At 41.1% G+C, this 15,353-nt stretch overlaps 1 protein-coding gene and 1 non-coding gene across 44 annotated transcripts in view; one reads left to right on the top strand and one right to left on the bottom strand.

The window, feature by feature from the left end:
* Nucleotides 1-15,353, top strand: part of USP28 (ubiquitin specific peptidase 28) — an 83,890-nt gene that overhangs the window by 19,931 nt on the left and 48,606 nt on the right. For 17 of the 43 annotated variants that reach the window (XM_035264605.3, XM_078339491.1, XM_009006823.5 and 14 more), the window contains exons 2-3: nt 6,965-7,042; nt 9,387-9,519. The exons of 10 other annotated variants lie outside the window; for them this stretch is intronic. In XM_035264605.3, the coding sequence (XP_035120496.1) occupies nt 6,965-7,042; nt 9,387-9,519 (211 nt within the window). The remainder of the gene's footprint in view (nt 1-6,964; nt 7,043-9,386; nt 9,520-15,353) is intronic. 16 more of the 43 variants (XM_078339499.1, XM_078339488.1, XM_078339496.1 and 13 more) reach the window with 2 other exon arrangements.
* LOC118145931 (U6 spliceosomal RNA) lies at nt 1,293-1,395 on the bottom strand. The gene has a single exon (XR_004731415.1). It is a non-coding gene; the product is annotated as a U6 spliceosomal RNA (small nuclear RNA).

The following is a 15,353-nucleotide window of genomic DNA, read 5'->3' as shown; positions in this document are numbered from 1 at the left end:
TTTTTGCTTTTCTTGGGTACTTAAGTTTTGTTTTATGATTGGGAACCTCATCTTTAGTTTTGAAGGAATTTTATCAGGCACACCTTGCCAGTTCTTTCGAGTAAGGGAACATTTATTATTAGTTTTAAATTTAGAAACGTCTTTAAGACTAGGCAATTCAGATCAGGAAACATGTGCATCAGAATGATGAAAATAGCATCCCTGCTTGAAGGAATGGAAAAACCTATAAAACTTCTCATCACAATGCTAAATTAGGAGTTTTAAAGGTTAGTAATTAGATATTTTGCCTTATTTGATCAGAGTTTTAACTTAGTTAATGTAGGATCTTGCCAGTTATGTTTGTAACAAAAACTTGATAGCTTAATTTTTTTTTTTTTTTTTTTGAGACGGAGTTTCGCTCTTGTTACCCAGGCTGGAGTGCAATGGCGTGATCTCGGCTCACCGCAACCTCCGCCTCCTGGGTTCAGGCAATTCTCCTGCCTCAGCCTCCCGAGTAGCTGGGATCACAGGCACACGCCACCATGCCCAGCTAATCCTTTGCATTCTTAGTAGAGACGGGGTTTCACCATGTTGACCAGGTTGGTCTCGATCTCTCAACCTCGTGATCCACCCACCTCGGCCTCCCAAAGTGTTGGGATTACAGGCTTGAGCCACCGCGCCCGGCCGCTTAATGTTTTTACTATCTGAATAATCTTGTTAATTGCTTATTGTGGGGTGAGTTACAATTTTTTGCTCTAAGAAAAATCTTGTTCCTGAGAAGTGGGCTGCATTGCACCAAAACCACTGAGTAGCAGTGAAGTCAGAAAGCTTTTGAGTTCCTTCCCGATAGAGGTTTATGTTTGCCCGTCTTTCTTTACTGCCTCTCGGCAAGAAAAGGGAATACTCTTTGTTTTGTAAAAACAATGTGAATTAGCTCAGGAAATGCAAACCTGTTGGCTCTTGCAAGTTATTTGATTTCATTGTGAGAGGAGTACAGGCTTTGTCTTGTCTCTTGTTGGGTGTGCACTTTACTTACAGCAGTGTAGTCTGAGTGAAGTTAACATTTAAATCTCCTTTCTGTGAAGTTCAGGAGAAATGAGTTAGTAATACGGTAGGATCGTGAAAGGTTTAGTTAGTGTTACTGTAAAATTAATATTTTTATATGAGTACTTATGAGGATTTGCAGTGTGGGTACTGTTGAGAACTTTAGCTAAATCTTTACATGACTGGGTCATGTCATAGCATTTGTATATGTATATACATAATGCATGTGAAATTTGTTATTCATAATCTTTACATTTTATTTTTATTTTAAAATTATGGACCACCTCATGAATTTGCATGTCATTCTTGCACAGGTCCATGCTCATCTCTGCATTGTTCCAATTTTAGTTAATGTGCTGCTTAAGCAAGCACAAGCACTTAGACTCTTAATGGCTATGTGTTTTATAACTATCTTTGATTTAGCTTTCAATTCAAGTCACTTGATGATAAATAGGTTTTGTAAACCCTAATTTCCTAATGTGTGCAGTGCCTACTTTTGTATTAGGATTACATGCATGTAAGGCACCTGTATTCCTGACAAATGTTGATGTGATATGGTGATGTGTGCCTATAGTCCCAGTAGCTTGGAAGGCTGCAATGGGAGGGTCCTTTGAGTCCAGCGGTTAGGCCAGCCTGGGTAACACATTGAGGCACCCATCTCCAAAAAGAAAAAAACCAAAGTAGTTGTTCAATAAATGTTGGTTGTCATTATTATCAGCATTGTCCTATGGATGATTCAAATTAGGCAGTGTATTACATGATTCTTGCTTTAAAGGAGGCAAGAATTTCATATTTAAAACAATTATAGAACAGGCCTGGCACGGTGGCCTGACACAGTGGCTCATGCCTGTAATCCCAGCACTTTGGGAGGCCAAGGCAGGTGGATCACTTTAGGTTAGGAGTTTGAGACCAGCCTGGCCAACATGGTAAAACCTCATCTCTACTAAAAATAGAAAAATTAGCCAAGCATGGTGCTGGGCGCTTAGAATCCCAGCTAGTCGGGTGACTGAGGCAGGAGAATTGCTTGAACTCAGGAGATGGAGATTGCTGTGAGCTAAGACCGTGCCACTGCTCTCCAGCCTGGGCTACAGAGCAAGACTTGGTCTCAAAAAATAAAAAATAAAACAATTAGAGAACCACATGATGAGGAATGCCAAGTGAAGACAATGAGCCACATTCAGTCATAGGCCTATTCATTCATTTCCTTAACATGGGAGGTGTGAAAGAAGAGAGAACAGTATGGGCAGAGTTCTTAGAAGGACTTCATATGGAGGAGGTAAGACAAATAGAACCCTTGAATGTAGTTGGCATGCCATAGTTTAATAATGTAGGTCGTATTACTAGTGATTCTAGGAGCAACACTCTATGCGTGAGAGAATGAGTTTGTGCATTAAGGAACTGTGAGGAGAAAAGGTGGAATAGGCTAAGGGGGAATCAGGTAATGGTCATTGAATGGCAAGATGAGGAATTTGGATTTGAATTACCATGTAGAACATTGTTCTTGGAGCCATACAAAATAATTTTACATAGTTGTCCTCTCTACCCAGTAGCCTTTAAAAAAAGGACACTAGACCAGGTACAGTGGCTTAAGCCTGTAACCCCAGCACTTTGGGAGGCTGAGGCAGGTGGATCACTTGAGGCCATAAGTTCGAGACTAGCCTGGCCAAAATGGAGAAACCCCATCTCTATTAAAAATAGGAAAGCTAGCCTGGCATGATGGCGGGTTCCTGTAGTTCCAGCTGCTCAGGAGGCTGAGGTGGGAGAATCACATGAGCCCGGGATGCCGAGGTTGCAGTGACCTAAGATCATACTATGCCACTGCACTTCAGTTTGGGCCACAGAGCGAGACCCTGTCTCAAAAAAAAAAAGTCAACTAAAGAGTTTATTTTCATTTCCTGATTGTGTTATCTCAGATATATATATAAACATATATAAATGTTTAATTTATATAATGAAATATATAAATATGTAAAATATACATTTACATATAAATAAAATATAATATACAAACATAAAGATATATTTTACATATTTTAATTATATACGTTAAATATAGGAGTCTTGCTCTGTCACCCAGGCTGGAAGGCAGTGGCTCTATCTTGGCTCACTGCAAGTTCAGCCTCCCGAGTAGCTGGGATTACAGGAATGTGCCACCACACCCGGCTAATTGTTTGTATTTTTAGTGGAGATGAGGTTTCACCATGTTGGCCAAGCTGGTCTTGAACTCTTGGCCTCAGGGGATCCACCCACCTCGGCCTCCCAAAGTGCTGGGATTACAGGCGTGAGCTGCCACCACATCTGGCCTATCCCAGATTCATAATAATGTTCACTGTGACCTATTACAAAATGGAGAAAGAAGAGTGTGAATATTTCAGCGTAACCAACTTTAATCCAAGGCCAAGTATAAATAGTAAATTAGTATTTGAATACATATTTTATCGGTACATACTATTTGGCATTCTAAGATCTTTGAGATCAAGATGTTCTTAACATTTACTGTCATCCAAGTAGCAGATGTGATGTCATTGTCTGCACTTATATGGACTTGGTCATAGCTGTTACTATTGTCATAACAGTTGACAGTCAAATTATATGTACGGATAGTACCACCCGGTTTACTTGGCATTTCATATGTCACTTAAAAATTTACACTGTGATTCAACATTGTAATCAAAACAAAACAAACACACACAAAAAAAACAACCAAAACAGCTGTGTATGAAGAAAGGCATGGAAGCAGAATAGCAGGGTATAAACTTGATTTTGTATGAAGCCAAATATTTTCCTTTGGAGGAATGTTTGCAGTTGCAGTTTCTTGCAAAACTGTACTCAAGTGCTTTATGCAACCCAGAAGGAAAGATACCCATAGATGTGTTAGGCTGTGTTAAGTTTTGTTACTGAGAAACATGTGAAAGAATTGCCCATCATATGCCAGACAGTGCACCTGGAAGCAGGGGAAATTGCTGTATTCCTCAACATAAATGAAAAAGTTCAGAGCTTTAAGAAGCTAGTGTGACTGATTTATATGTCTCCTAGGACTGCCATTAAGACATTGCGTCATAGTTTAAGTGGCAGCAGGTTTCCTTTCTTTGTAACTGATGCCACCTTAGATTTAGTCAAATTTAATATTTACCTCTCTACTTCTGATGATAGCTGGTTTAGAACACATTGCACTACTAAGTTATCAAACTCATGATTGTATAAAGACAGGCAAAATTTTTAAATAAAGAAATTTGTTAAGGTGCAAAGGTCAAGATCAAAATATAGAATAGGCTGGGTGTGGTGACTCACACCTATAATCCTAGTACTTTGGGAGGCTGAGGCAGGTGGATCACTTGAGGTCAGGAATTTGAGATCAGCATGGCCAGCATGGTGAAACCCCATCTTTACTAAAAACACAAAAATTAGCCAGGCATGGTGGCAGGTGCATATAGTCCCAGCTATTTGGGAGGCTGCTGCAGGAGGATCACTTGCACTGGGAGGCGGAGGTTGCAGTGAGCTGACATCATGTCACTGCACTCTAGCCTGGGCGACAGAGTGAGAAATAAATAAATTAATTAAAAACAATGTAAAAATACAATAATAAAATATTTGCATTTTTTGCATTAGATATTCTTGCCTTTTTTTTTTTGTCTTCTGAGATACAGCATGGTATAGTGCATCCCTTATTAGCAGTAGCTTTGTGTAAAATTACTTAACCTTTGTAAAACTTAGCCTCAGATTTGTAGGACAGGCATAATACCTATGTCACAGGTCTGTTACGAGGGTTCAGTGAGTTAACTTAGTTAATCCATACTAAGTGTGTTTTTATTTGAGACAGAGTTTTGCTCTTGTTGCCCAGGCTGGAGTGCAGTGGCACGATCTTGGCTCACGGCAACCTCCGCCTTCTGGGTTCAAGTGATTCTCCTGCCTCAGCCTCCTGAGTAGCTGGGATTACAGGCATGTGCTAACATACCCGGCTAATTTTGAATTTTTAGTAGAGATGAGTTTCTCCATGTTGGTCAGGCTGGTCTTGAACTCCTGACCTCAGGTGAACCACTCACCTCAGCCTCCCAAAGTGTTGAGATTACAGGCGTGAGCCACTGTGCCCGGCTACATGCTAAGTGTTTATAGTAGCACCTGGCTAAAAGTAAGCAGTGTATTTTTACTGGGATTATTTTCTGTGAAACATAAATGCTAATTGTTATACAGAGTAATTACCAATAAAGATGTGGTTATCCCATTGTTACCTTTTTGACTCTAGTTTGGTATTATATGCTACTCATTCCCCCTCTCAATTATTCCACCCTTTTTTTGGGTATATTGATGTTGATTTTTTAGAAAATTATGTGTCATGTATATGAGATACATAGATTCATACCACTTTGGTATATGGGAACTAGAATTAGTTTGGGAAAAATTAATATTTAATTTTTCTAAAAATTACATGCTAGCAATTTTAGTTTTTGCCAAGGCAGAACCTTTTAGTTTGATAATCAGCTCTCCCAGGGCACAGGCAGTGACTGGATTTGACAAGACTTATAAGCTGAAAGTCTGCTGGTCTCAGCAGCGTAGGATTCCATTTCTAGCCTATGACTATAGCCTATGACTACAGCAGAATGACTCTTGATGCTTTTCTTCAAGGACTTTAGAGAGATGTTTCAGTTGTTTCTAGTTGTGTGGTACTTTAGTGTTGCATTGGGCCCTCAGCTGTTGAAAAACATAAGATACTGTTTCTCTTGCAGCTGGGAGAAAATGTAGACTATCTCTCTGAGACATATTACTAACTTAATTTAAGCATAATCTTAGGAATGGTATAAATTAGATTTCTTGTTGCTGAATTAATTTCAGACTACTTTGTTTTCAACATTCATCTATAAAGATCATTGTGTCTCAAGTTGGGCCAGCCAGTTGTTTAGATTGAGCTGTACTTGCAAATTGGTGTTTTGTATTTTGTCTTTGTGCAAAGCAGTATAAAATGATAGGGTGAAGATGGTAAGGCTGAAGGGGTTGTAAACTGATTTCGGATTAGCTGGAAGTTAACAATTTAGGTTTTTTCGTGATTTAGATTAATGAAGAGAAAACATTTCATACTTTATACCCTTTGGAATTATTTTATTTAATAATTGAGAAAATTCTAGCCTTAGCTGTACTTCTTTTTAAATAAACACGAAGTTTAAAATATGTTGATGTTATCATTGGTTAATTACATGATTGGAAACTTACTGTCAGTGAAAAATGATACACACTAATGGCATGTGCAGGAAAGCTTAAAATAGCACATCTTCATGTCCATACAAATTCCCTGGACTCCTTATATGACCTACTTAATGCATTGCCTACTGAAAGAAAAACCTGGGGAACTTTAAATGTTCATTAAGGCTAGACATTAAAATGTTTTATGTATTTGTAGTTTTACTGTCATCTCATTTCTTTCATAAGTACAAAAGGTATTTATGAATTATTGAACTTTTTGAACTTTTCAAAGAGAAATAGATTTGGCATTTCAGAATGTGTCTGATAGTCAATACCTTGTTACTTGGAGCTTGTGCATTCTTATGAGTAAAAAAAAAAAATGCAGGGCCGGGTGCAGTGGGTCATGCCTGTATTCCCAGCACTTTGGGAGGCTAAGGCAGGTGAATCAAGACCAGCCTGGAGAACAAGGTGAAATCCCATCTCTACAAAAATTAGCTGGGCATGGTGGCACCTGCCTGTAATCCCAGCTACTTGGGAGGCTGAGGCAGGAGGATAGCTTGAACCCGTGAGGTGGAGGTTGCAGTGAGCTGAGATAGCACCACTGCACTCTAGACTGGGTGACAGAGCAAGACTATGTAAAAAAAAAAAAAAAAAGCAAGCTTCAGGCCTGTTTATCCAAGATGCTTTCTTTTACTTTTTAAATGTACCCAGGTTTACTTTTTGACTGACATGTTTGTGGTTTTTTTTGTTTGTTTTGCAAATATAGAGCTGCCAAATGCTGTTAAATCAACTGAGAGAAATCACAGGCATTCAGGACCCTTCCTTTCTCCATGAAGCTCTGAAGGTTGGTTTCCAGATCTTTGTTAGTTAGGAGGTTTAAAAGCAGCTGTTTATATTATCGTTATGGCAGTTCATGCTATTTCTATGCCAAAATGAAAGCACTTATAGGGACAGAAGCTCTACAGGTTAAATTACTGAACCAATATCTTCAACATGTAAATTTTAAGAGGCTGGAGGAGATTTGCAGTTGGGGCCACCCTGCAGGGTAAAAGAGATTTAAGAAATGACAACCAATTGCACTGTAGGCTTTATGGTTCCTGATCCAAACCAGCAAACTAAATAATATTTTGAGTCAGGGAAGTTTGAACTGCTTATCTGATATTAAAAAAACTGTTATTACTCTTAAGGTGTGATAATAGCATCATAGCATATATATATAGATATGGATAGATACAGATTTGGCATTTCAGAATGTTTCTGACTTAAGAATACATACATACATATATACACATTTTTTTTTTTTCAAGACAGAGTTTTGCTCTTGTTACCCAGGCTGGAGTGCAATGGCGCGATCTCGGCTCACCGCAACCTCCGCCTCCTGGGTTAAGGCAATTCTGCCTCAGCCTCCTGAGTAGCTGGGATTATAGGCACGCGCCACCATGCCCAGCTAATTTTTTGTATTTTTAGTAGAGAAGGGGTTTCACCATGTTGACCAGGATGGTCTCAAGCTCTCGACCTCGTGATCCACCCGCCTCAGCCTCCCAAAGTGGGATTACAGGCTTGAGCCACCGCACCTGGCTACAGTTTTTATTTTTTGAGACGGAGTTTCGCTCTTGTTACCCAGGCTGGAGTGCAATGACGTGATCTCGGCTCACCACAACCTCCGCTTCCTGGGTTCAGGCAATTCTCCTGCCTCAGCCTCCTGAGTAGCTGGGATTACAGGCATGCGCCACCATGCCCAGCTAATTTTTTGTATTTTTTAGTAGAGACGGGGTTTCACCATGTTGACCAGGATGGTCTCGATCTCTTGACCTCGTGATCCACCCATCTCGGCCTCCCAAAGTGCTGGGATTACAGGCGTGAGCCACCGCGCCCAGCCGGGTTATATTTTTAAAAGATACATTCTGAAATGTTGATCAATGATATGGTAAGATGCTTAGGATTTGCTTCAAAATATCTGAGAGAGCATAGGAAGTTTAGAAAAAATAAGGTTATGGCCGGGCGCAGTGGCTCCCGCCTATAATCCCAGCACTTTGGGAGGCCGAGGCGGGTGGATCATGAGGTCAAGAGATCGAGACCATCCTGGTCAACATGGTGAAACCCCGTCTCTACTAAAAATACAAAAATTAGCTGGGCATGGTGGAGTGTGCCTGTAGTCCCAGCTACTCGGGAGGCTGAGGCAGGAGAATTGCTTGAACCCAGGAGGCGGAGGTTGCAGTGAGCTGAGATCGCGCCATTGCAACTCCAGCCTGGGTAACAAGAGCTAAACGCTGCCTCAAAAAAAAAAAAAAAAAGGAAAAAAGAAAAAAGAAAAAATAAGGTTATGACTAGGTGACTAGGTAATTATTGAAGCTAAGTGTTGGGTACATGGGGTTCTATTATTCCCTTTCCTGGTATATATGTAAGAACTGTGTCCTCATAAAAAGATAAAAACAAGTATGATCACCACTACAAAATAGGTAACCGCTTGCCTTTTTGTTGTTTTTGTGGTTTTGTATGTGTGTGTGGTGTTTTTTTTTTTTTTTTTTTTTGAGATAGGAGACAGGGTCTCACTCGGTTGCTCAGCCTGCAGAGCAGTGGCATGATCTCAGCTCACTGTAGCCTCTGCCTCCTGGCTCAAGCAGTCCTCCCACCTCAGCCTCCCTAGCAGCTGGGACTCACACCTGGCTAGTTTTTGTATTTTTAGTAGGGATGAGGTCTTGCCAAGTTGCTCAGGCTGGTTTCCAATTCCTGGACTCAGTCTGCCTGCCTTGGCCTCCCAATGTGCTGGGATTACAGGCATGAGCGCCCAGCCTGCTTGGCGTTTTTATTGTAGGGCTGACTTCATTTAGAATGTCTATGTTCATTGCCAACCCCCTTTTTGACACATTGTGCCTTAGACTGTACAGAGAACTCATGAGTAGTAGTATCCAAAGCAATGAGAACAAATCTGCATCGAGATTGCGGTTTTTGTTTGGGTGTGGTGGGAAGTCAGAGCGTGGAAGCTCCCTCCTGTAATGAGGTGTTTGATAGATTAGATGCTTTGAGCACATTAGACCTACTGTCCAACATAGTCTCATAATTCTACCCTAGAATTCTGCCTGAAAGTACTCAGTGTGTCACCAGGATAGTATGGAGTTAATACTCAAAACTAGTTTTAAATTCTGTGATGATTACTTTTGAAATTTTCTTTTCTCTTTCTCCCATAGGCCAGTAATGGTGACATTACTCAGGCAGTCAGCCTTCTCACTGATGAGAGAGTTAAGGAGCCCAGTCAAGACACTGTTGCTACAGAACCATCTGAAGTAGAGGGGAGTGCTGCCAACAAGGAAGTCTTAGCAAGTAGGTTCCGTAAACCCTGTCTTGGCCCTTTGCTGAACTAGCAGAAAATAAGAAACCAAGTGTACATCAGTTCCCTGTTAATCACATCGGCCCCTTGAAAATAATAGTAATAATAGCTTATTACTGAGCCATTGCTGTGTGGCAGGCACAATTCTAAACACTTAAAACATTTCATTCATTTATTTACTTATTGTTTAGCATTTATTTAGTGAGGACCAACTTTGTGTCAAGCGCTCTTGAATCCGTGCCCACATGTAGCTTATTTTTTAGTGGGAGAAGATCAATAAGCAAGTAAATGATGTAATATATTAGAACGTGATAAATACCATGGAGGAAAAGGACAGAATGAAAGAAATGAAAAAGGAGTGCTGGGGACTGTATTTCTAATGGGATGGACTTTTAAGAACACCCAGGGGAGGTGAGGGAGTAAGTCATTTGAGGACCTAAGATAGGAGTGCACCTTAGCTTGCTCAGGGAACTGCAGGGAGGCCAGTGCTAAGGCTTAGTGAGTGAGGAGGGCCGAAAGGGATAGGGCGTGGAAATAGAAGGAGGTGGATCATTCAGAACCTTCCTAAGTCCTGGCTTTTGCTATGAGTTAGGTGGGTAGCCTTTGAAGAGTTGGAGCAAAGGAATAATATAAACCAATTTTCATTTATCATCATTCTGATGGTGGTGTTGAGAATAGAATGTTAGGGATGGGGTAGTGATGAGTATGGGTCAGATCAGGGAGCTCAGGCCAGGCTGCTATGGTGGAGGGTAAGCAGTGCTGCATTTGGCACATAGTTTGTTTTTTGTTTTTGGGTCGGAATCTTGCTCTGTCGCCAAGGCTGGAGTGCAGTGGCACCATCTCAGCTCACTGCAACCTCCACCTCCCAGATTCAAGCGATTCTCCTGCCTCAGCCTCTCAAATAGCTGGGACTACAGGCACATGCTGCCGTGCCTGGCTACTTTTTTTGTATTTTTAGTAGAAACAGGGTTTCACTGTAGTAGCCAGGATGGTGTCAATCTCCTGATTCTTGTGATCTGCCCTCCTTGGCCTCCCAAAGTGCTGGGATTACAGGCCTGAGCCACACTGCACCCAGCCTGGCATATAGTATTTTTAAGGTTAAAGGCAGTAGGATTTACTTACTGAGGAGAGAGAGGAGTTAAAGGTGACTCAAAATTTTTTTTCCTAAGCTACTGAAAGGATAGAGTTGTACTTAACCAAGATGGGAATCACTGTAGGTGGAGCAGATTTGGGGCAACAGATGAAGAGATCAGTTTTGGGGATATTAAGTTTGAAATGCCTGTTAGACATTCACGGCGAAGGTGTCAGAAAGACTGTGGTGACCCAGGTGCACAGTTCAGAGGAGTCCAGGCTGGAGGTAGGTGGACTTAAAATCCTAACTATAAATGCTCTGTAAAGCTGTGAGACTGAGAAGCTCTCAAAGGGAGTTGGTATAGAAGAAAAGGTTCCGCAGCTTAAGCACTGGTTGCTCAGTGTTCAGAGATCTGAGGAGATGAAGAGTGCCTGGGGAAAGCCAGGAGAATGGGACTCTGGAAGCCAAGGAGGCTTCTGGGAGGAGATACCGGGGAGAACCTTCTGGAATCTTGTGGGAAGAAGGTGAGGTGGTGTTTTTTGTTTTGTTTTGTTTTTTGTTTTAAGATGGGGTTTCACCCCATCTTGGTCAGGCTGGTCTTGAACTCCCAACCTCAGGTGATCTGCCCGCCTTGGCCTCCAAAGTGCTTGGATTACAGGCGTGAGCCACCGCGCCCAGCCGTGAGGTGGTATTAATGGACATTTGGGCTGTTAGCAGTTTTGAGCTATTCTGAATGATGCTGCTGTGCGTATTCTCATATGTTTCTCTTGGTACATACTGCAACTTGCTTTTTGTCAACATTGTTCTTTTTGAAACTCATCCATGTTGAGGGTTATAACTGTAATTCATTCATTTTCACTGGTGTGTAATATTCCATGGTCTGAATATACCACATTGTGTGTATTTGTCTGTAGGAAATAAGAATAAATAAAAGGTTCCTCTTCAAAGCTTTCCTCTTAGTTCATTACTAATAAGTTAATAATTTCTTCAAAAGTTAATTTGCTTTAAAGCTTTTGCTAATAATCTTAAAGTAGCTGTTAGTCATAATGAAGAAATAAGAGAATCCTGTGTTCTTAGTTCTTACACTTTATTTATACCCCCCACCCCCAACTCCCAACCTGGTAGTTCTTACACTTTAACCTGGATATTTGCCATGATATGCCTGGACAAGCTCAGTCAAGTCTTATGTCATAGCTTATTCTCCTTCCTTATTTGGAAATGTTATCGCTTCTCTAAGCATTCCTCAAATTACTTCCTCTTTTGCTTTGTTCTCCTCCGCCTTTACTTCTTTAGAGAATTTCCAAGTTTTTAGCCAACCAGGTCAGGCAAAGAATGTGAGGTCCTGTTCCAGCCAATGGAAACTGGACACGGCAGTAGGACGATTGCGTCCGGTTACGAAAGCTTTAAATGTCCCTGTCTCCTTGTTCAAGGGTGCTCTCGTGGCAAGATGGCCAGCGACTTGCACCCTTCCTGTAGGAAGTAAAACTAGCCTTGCTCAGTAATCCATTGTCTCTGTGTGGATTTTTCCCGATGTTATAAACCCGTTTCCAACATGTCTATTGACTTTGGGGTTGTTTTCAAGCTTTTGCTATTATAAACAAGCCTGCTGTGAGCAGTCGGGATTCATGCTTCTTGTCCTTATATACAAGAGTTTCTTCAGTGTATAAACCCAGTGATGTAGTTGGTAGGTATTAAGATATGCTTATCTTCAAAGGTAATGACAGTATTTTCCAAAATAATTGTTTACCTATTTATACTGTTTTTTTTTGAGACAGCGTCTTACTCTGTTGCCCAGGCTGGATTGCCCTGGCATGATTCAGCTCACTACAACCTACCCCTTCCAGATTAAAGTGATTCTCATGCCTCTGCCTCCTGAGTAGCTGGGATTACAGGTACCCACCACCATACTCAGCTAATTTTCGTATTTTTAGTAGAGACAGGGTTTCACCACGTTGGCCACTCTGGCCTCAAATTCCTAAAGGAGTTTGAGGCCAGAGTGGCCAACGTGGTGAAACCCTGTCTGTACTGTCCACCTCTGCCTCCCAAAGTGCTGGGATTACAAGCCTGAGCCACCACACCTGGCCTGTATTCTGTTTAACAGGGTTTGACAGTGACCATTGCTTTAAAATTTATCTTACATTGGGAAATTGTTGTCCTTCCTTTTGAATTGAAATACTATCTCAGCTTCCTGTCTTGGGTCTTACAGATGCTAATAAAAACATTAAGTTAATTAACAAAAGAATGGTGAAAGGCAGAGGGGAGAGTCAAAGGGCTCATCTTAGGAAGGTGGAAATTTTTAAAGAGCTCTGTTACAGTTTTTCTTTAGAACCGAGAGCATTTGTGTGATCTTTTGGGTTAGTAAAGCTCAGTTCAGAGTCAGTGTCTGTACCTGTCAGGACCCATTTGTAGTCCCCTAGGGCTACCAGCATCAGTCTCACTGGCCAGCTATGTTCTGGGCCTTGCCACTGGGGAATCTCCCCATAGCCGGAGGCAGTATCTTTCTCTTGCAGATAGAACAGTTCTTATTGGCATTTTGTTCTTGAGAGGGTGGAAAAGGAACATGTCTAGACTCAGCCCATCTCTGCACTGCTGCGGTACCTCCATATTAACTTACCGAAGGGATTTCCTCTGATTGGCATTGACATGCCCTACTTTAATGTGCCCTTCAAATTTCCAGTGTCATGCCCGATACGGGGATCCCTTTACTAGGCCAGGTTTCCATTGCTCTCCTGCCTGATCATGTGGCCACTGGTCAATGCCCACTGCCCATAACTGAGTAAAAACCTTAACACAGGGGCTTTTACCACTGTTCAATTCTTCCATCACTGTGAGAAAAACAACTTGCAATCAACACAACCGGTGGACTTGTTTTTACCTGCATGATCCCAGTGTCATGCGTCCTTCCAAATAGGTTGTTGTCCATTCACCTTGGTCATCTGTAAACAAAGCAGCTCTTTGTTTGTTGGTCTGTTGGGAGCTGTTTATTGGGAAACTGCCCAAGTGTGGATTTGATCCAGCAGCTCCTCATGCAGTTCAGAGTCAGTTTAGACCTGAACTAAACTGGCTCTGAACTAAAAGACCTCCTTGCATTCTCCAGGTAGCAAGGTTTTGTATAAACGATTTCCATTTTATTATGGAACTCTCTTGGGCACTGCCATCCTCACTGAAGTGTTTCTCTGACAGCCCACAAAAAGACAGCATGAGTATTTCAGGTTTCAAGATGATTTTATGTCCTCAATTATAGGGATAGCTTCAATTAATGTCTCATAGCAAGGTAATACATGCCCCTCGAGTGGTGATTCTCTAGGCCAAAGTCTCTGTGGTTGTCGCTGGGAGGCATTCACAGGCTTTTGCCATGAGCTCTGGTAAGTGCTCCGCAGTCAGTTAGTCCCTACCAGCACGTCAACTCTATGTTGTGTAGGCTCGGGGAATCTTTCTGGTTCCCATTTAGCACATCTAATTATTGCTTGAAAGACAAGTTTACGTGCCTTCTGTTTCACAGGAGTAGGTACAGGGAATGTTCTCCAGACAGATACAATATCCATCTCCATAATACAATAAAGTAGAAGTGATGGAACTACTTCACATGAAGCAGGTTCAGACATGCCAACTCTCCTATAAAATTTTATCCTAATTCCATCAACCCTTACATTCCTAAGTATAGCCTCCATTAGGACTTTATTAACAGGTTTTGGAATTACAGTGCATTGGGCTTCTGTGTCACAGAGCCCCAGAAAGGCTTCTACTCCATGCCCTGACCCTTTTACCACTGGTGTACATAAGGCTTTGGGTCCCCAGGAAGGGATTGAACCAAGGAATTCTTGGCTGTTTGTCAGTCTTTATCTTGGTTGACCTGCCTCAACATTGACTCAACAATTGTTGGTCATCTTTCTCTTTGGAGTCTCTGCTTTTCAGCTTTGAAAGTTTCTCCAAACTGGGGTAAATGCAAGAAACTTGTTTGAAGCCCTTTAATGTTGGTTAATCAGCAGAGGTTCCCTTTCATCCATCCACCTTTGGTAGTTCTATATTAAAACCTTTAATCAGTACCTTTAATTGAAAAGACTGTACTTTCCCTACTGATCTGCAGTGTCAGTTCTACATTATCTCAAAATTAATTTTTCTCCTTAGTTTCACCTCAGTGTTTTCTTTACTTACTTCCTTAATAATCCTTTAAACATTTCCACCTTTGTCCTTTGACTTTTCCCATCAGCCTTTCACCATTCTCCTGTTAATGAACCTTTTGTTTTGATTAGCATCTGTAAGACCCGAGAGAGGAAGTTGAGATAGCAAATCTAATAAGGCTTCCAGAACTTTTTCAGTTTTCCTACAGTCATGTTTTATGAGGGGTCCACACTGAAGGGGTGTCCTTAACCACAGCATGACCTGGGTAACGGGCGTATTCAGTGATTGAATATCCTGTCATGATAAAGCCAGTGTCTATTTCACTGAGTATCCATTTTCATTTCTTTTGTGTGTATTCCTAGAAGTAGAATTGCTGGGTCATATGATAATTTTATGTTTAACTTTTTGGGTAACATTTCTAAAAGAGGACTGTTTATTTTTTTTTAAACTGCAACATTATCACACTTTAAAAATAATCTCTTAATCTCATCAATAATCCCTTAATCTCATCAAATACCCAGTGTAGAAATTTCCCTGGTTATCTCATTAACCGTGTTGGCAATGATCCAAATAAATTAGAACACTAAGTATGTTTGAAGTATCTTTTAAGACTCTCTTTATCTATAAAATTCC

Source organism: Callithrix jacchus, chromosome 10 (genome assembly GCF_049354715.1).
Source record: "Callithrix jacchus isolate 240 chromosome 10, calJac240_pri, whole genome shotgun sequence".
NCBI classification, from domain to species: domain Eukaryota; kingdom Metazoa; phylum Chordata; class Mammalia; order Primates; family Cebidae; genus Callithrix; species Callithrix jacchus.
The sequence above is the reverse complement of the archived record's forward strand: the minus strand, read 5'-3'. Positions and strand labels throughout refer to the sequence as shown.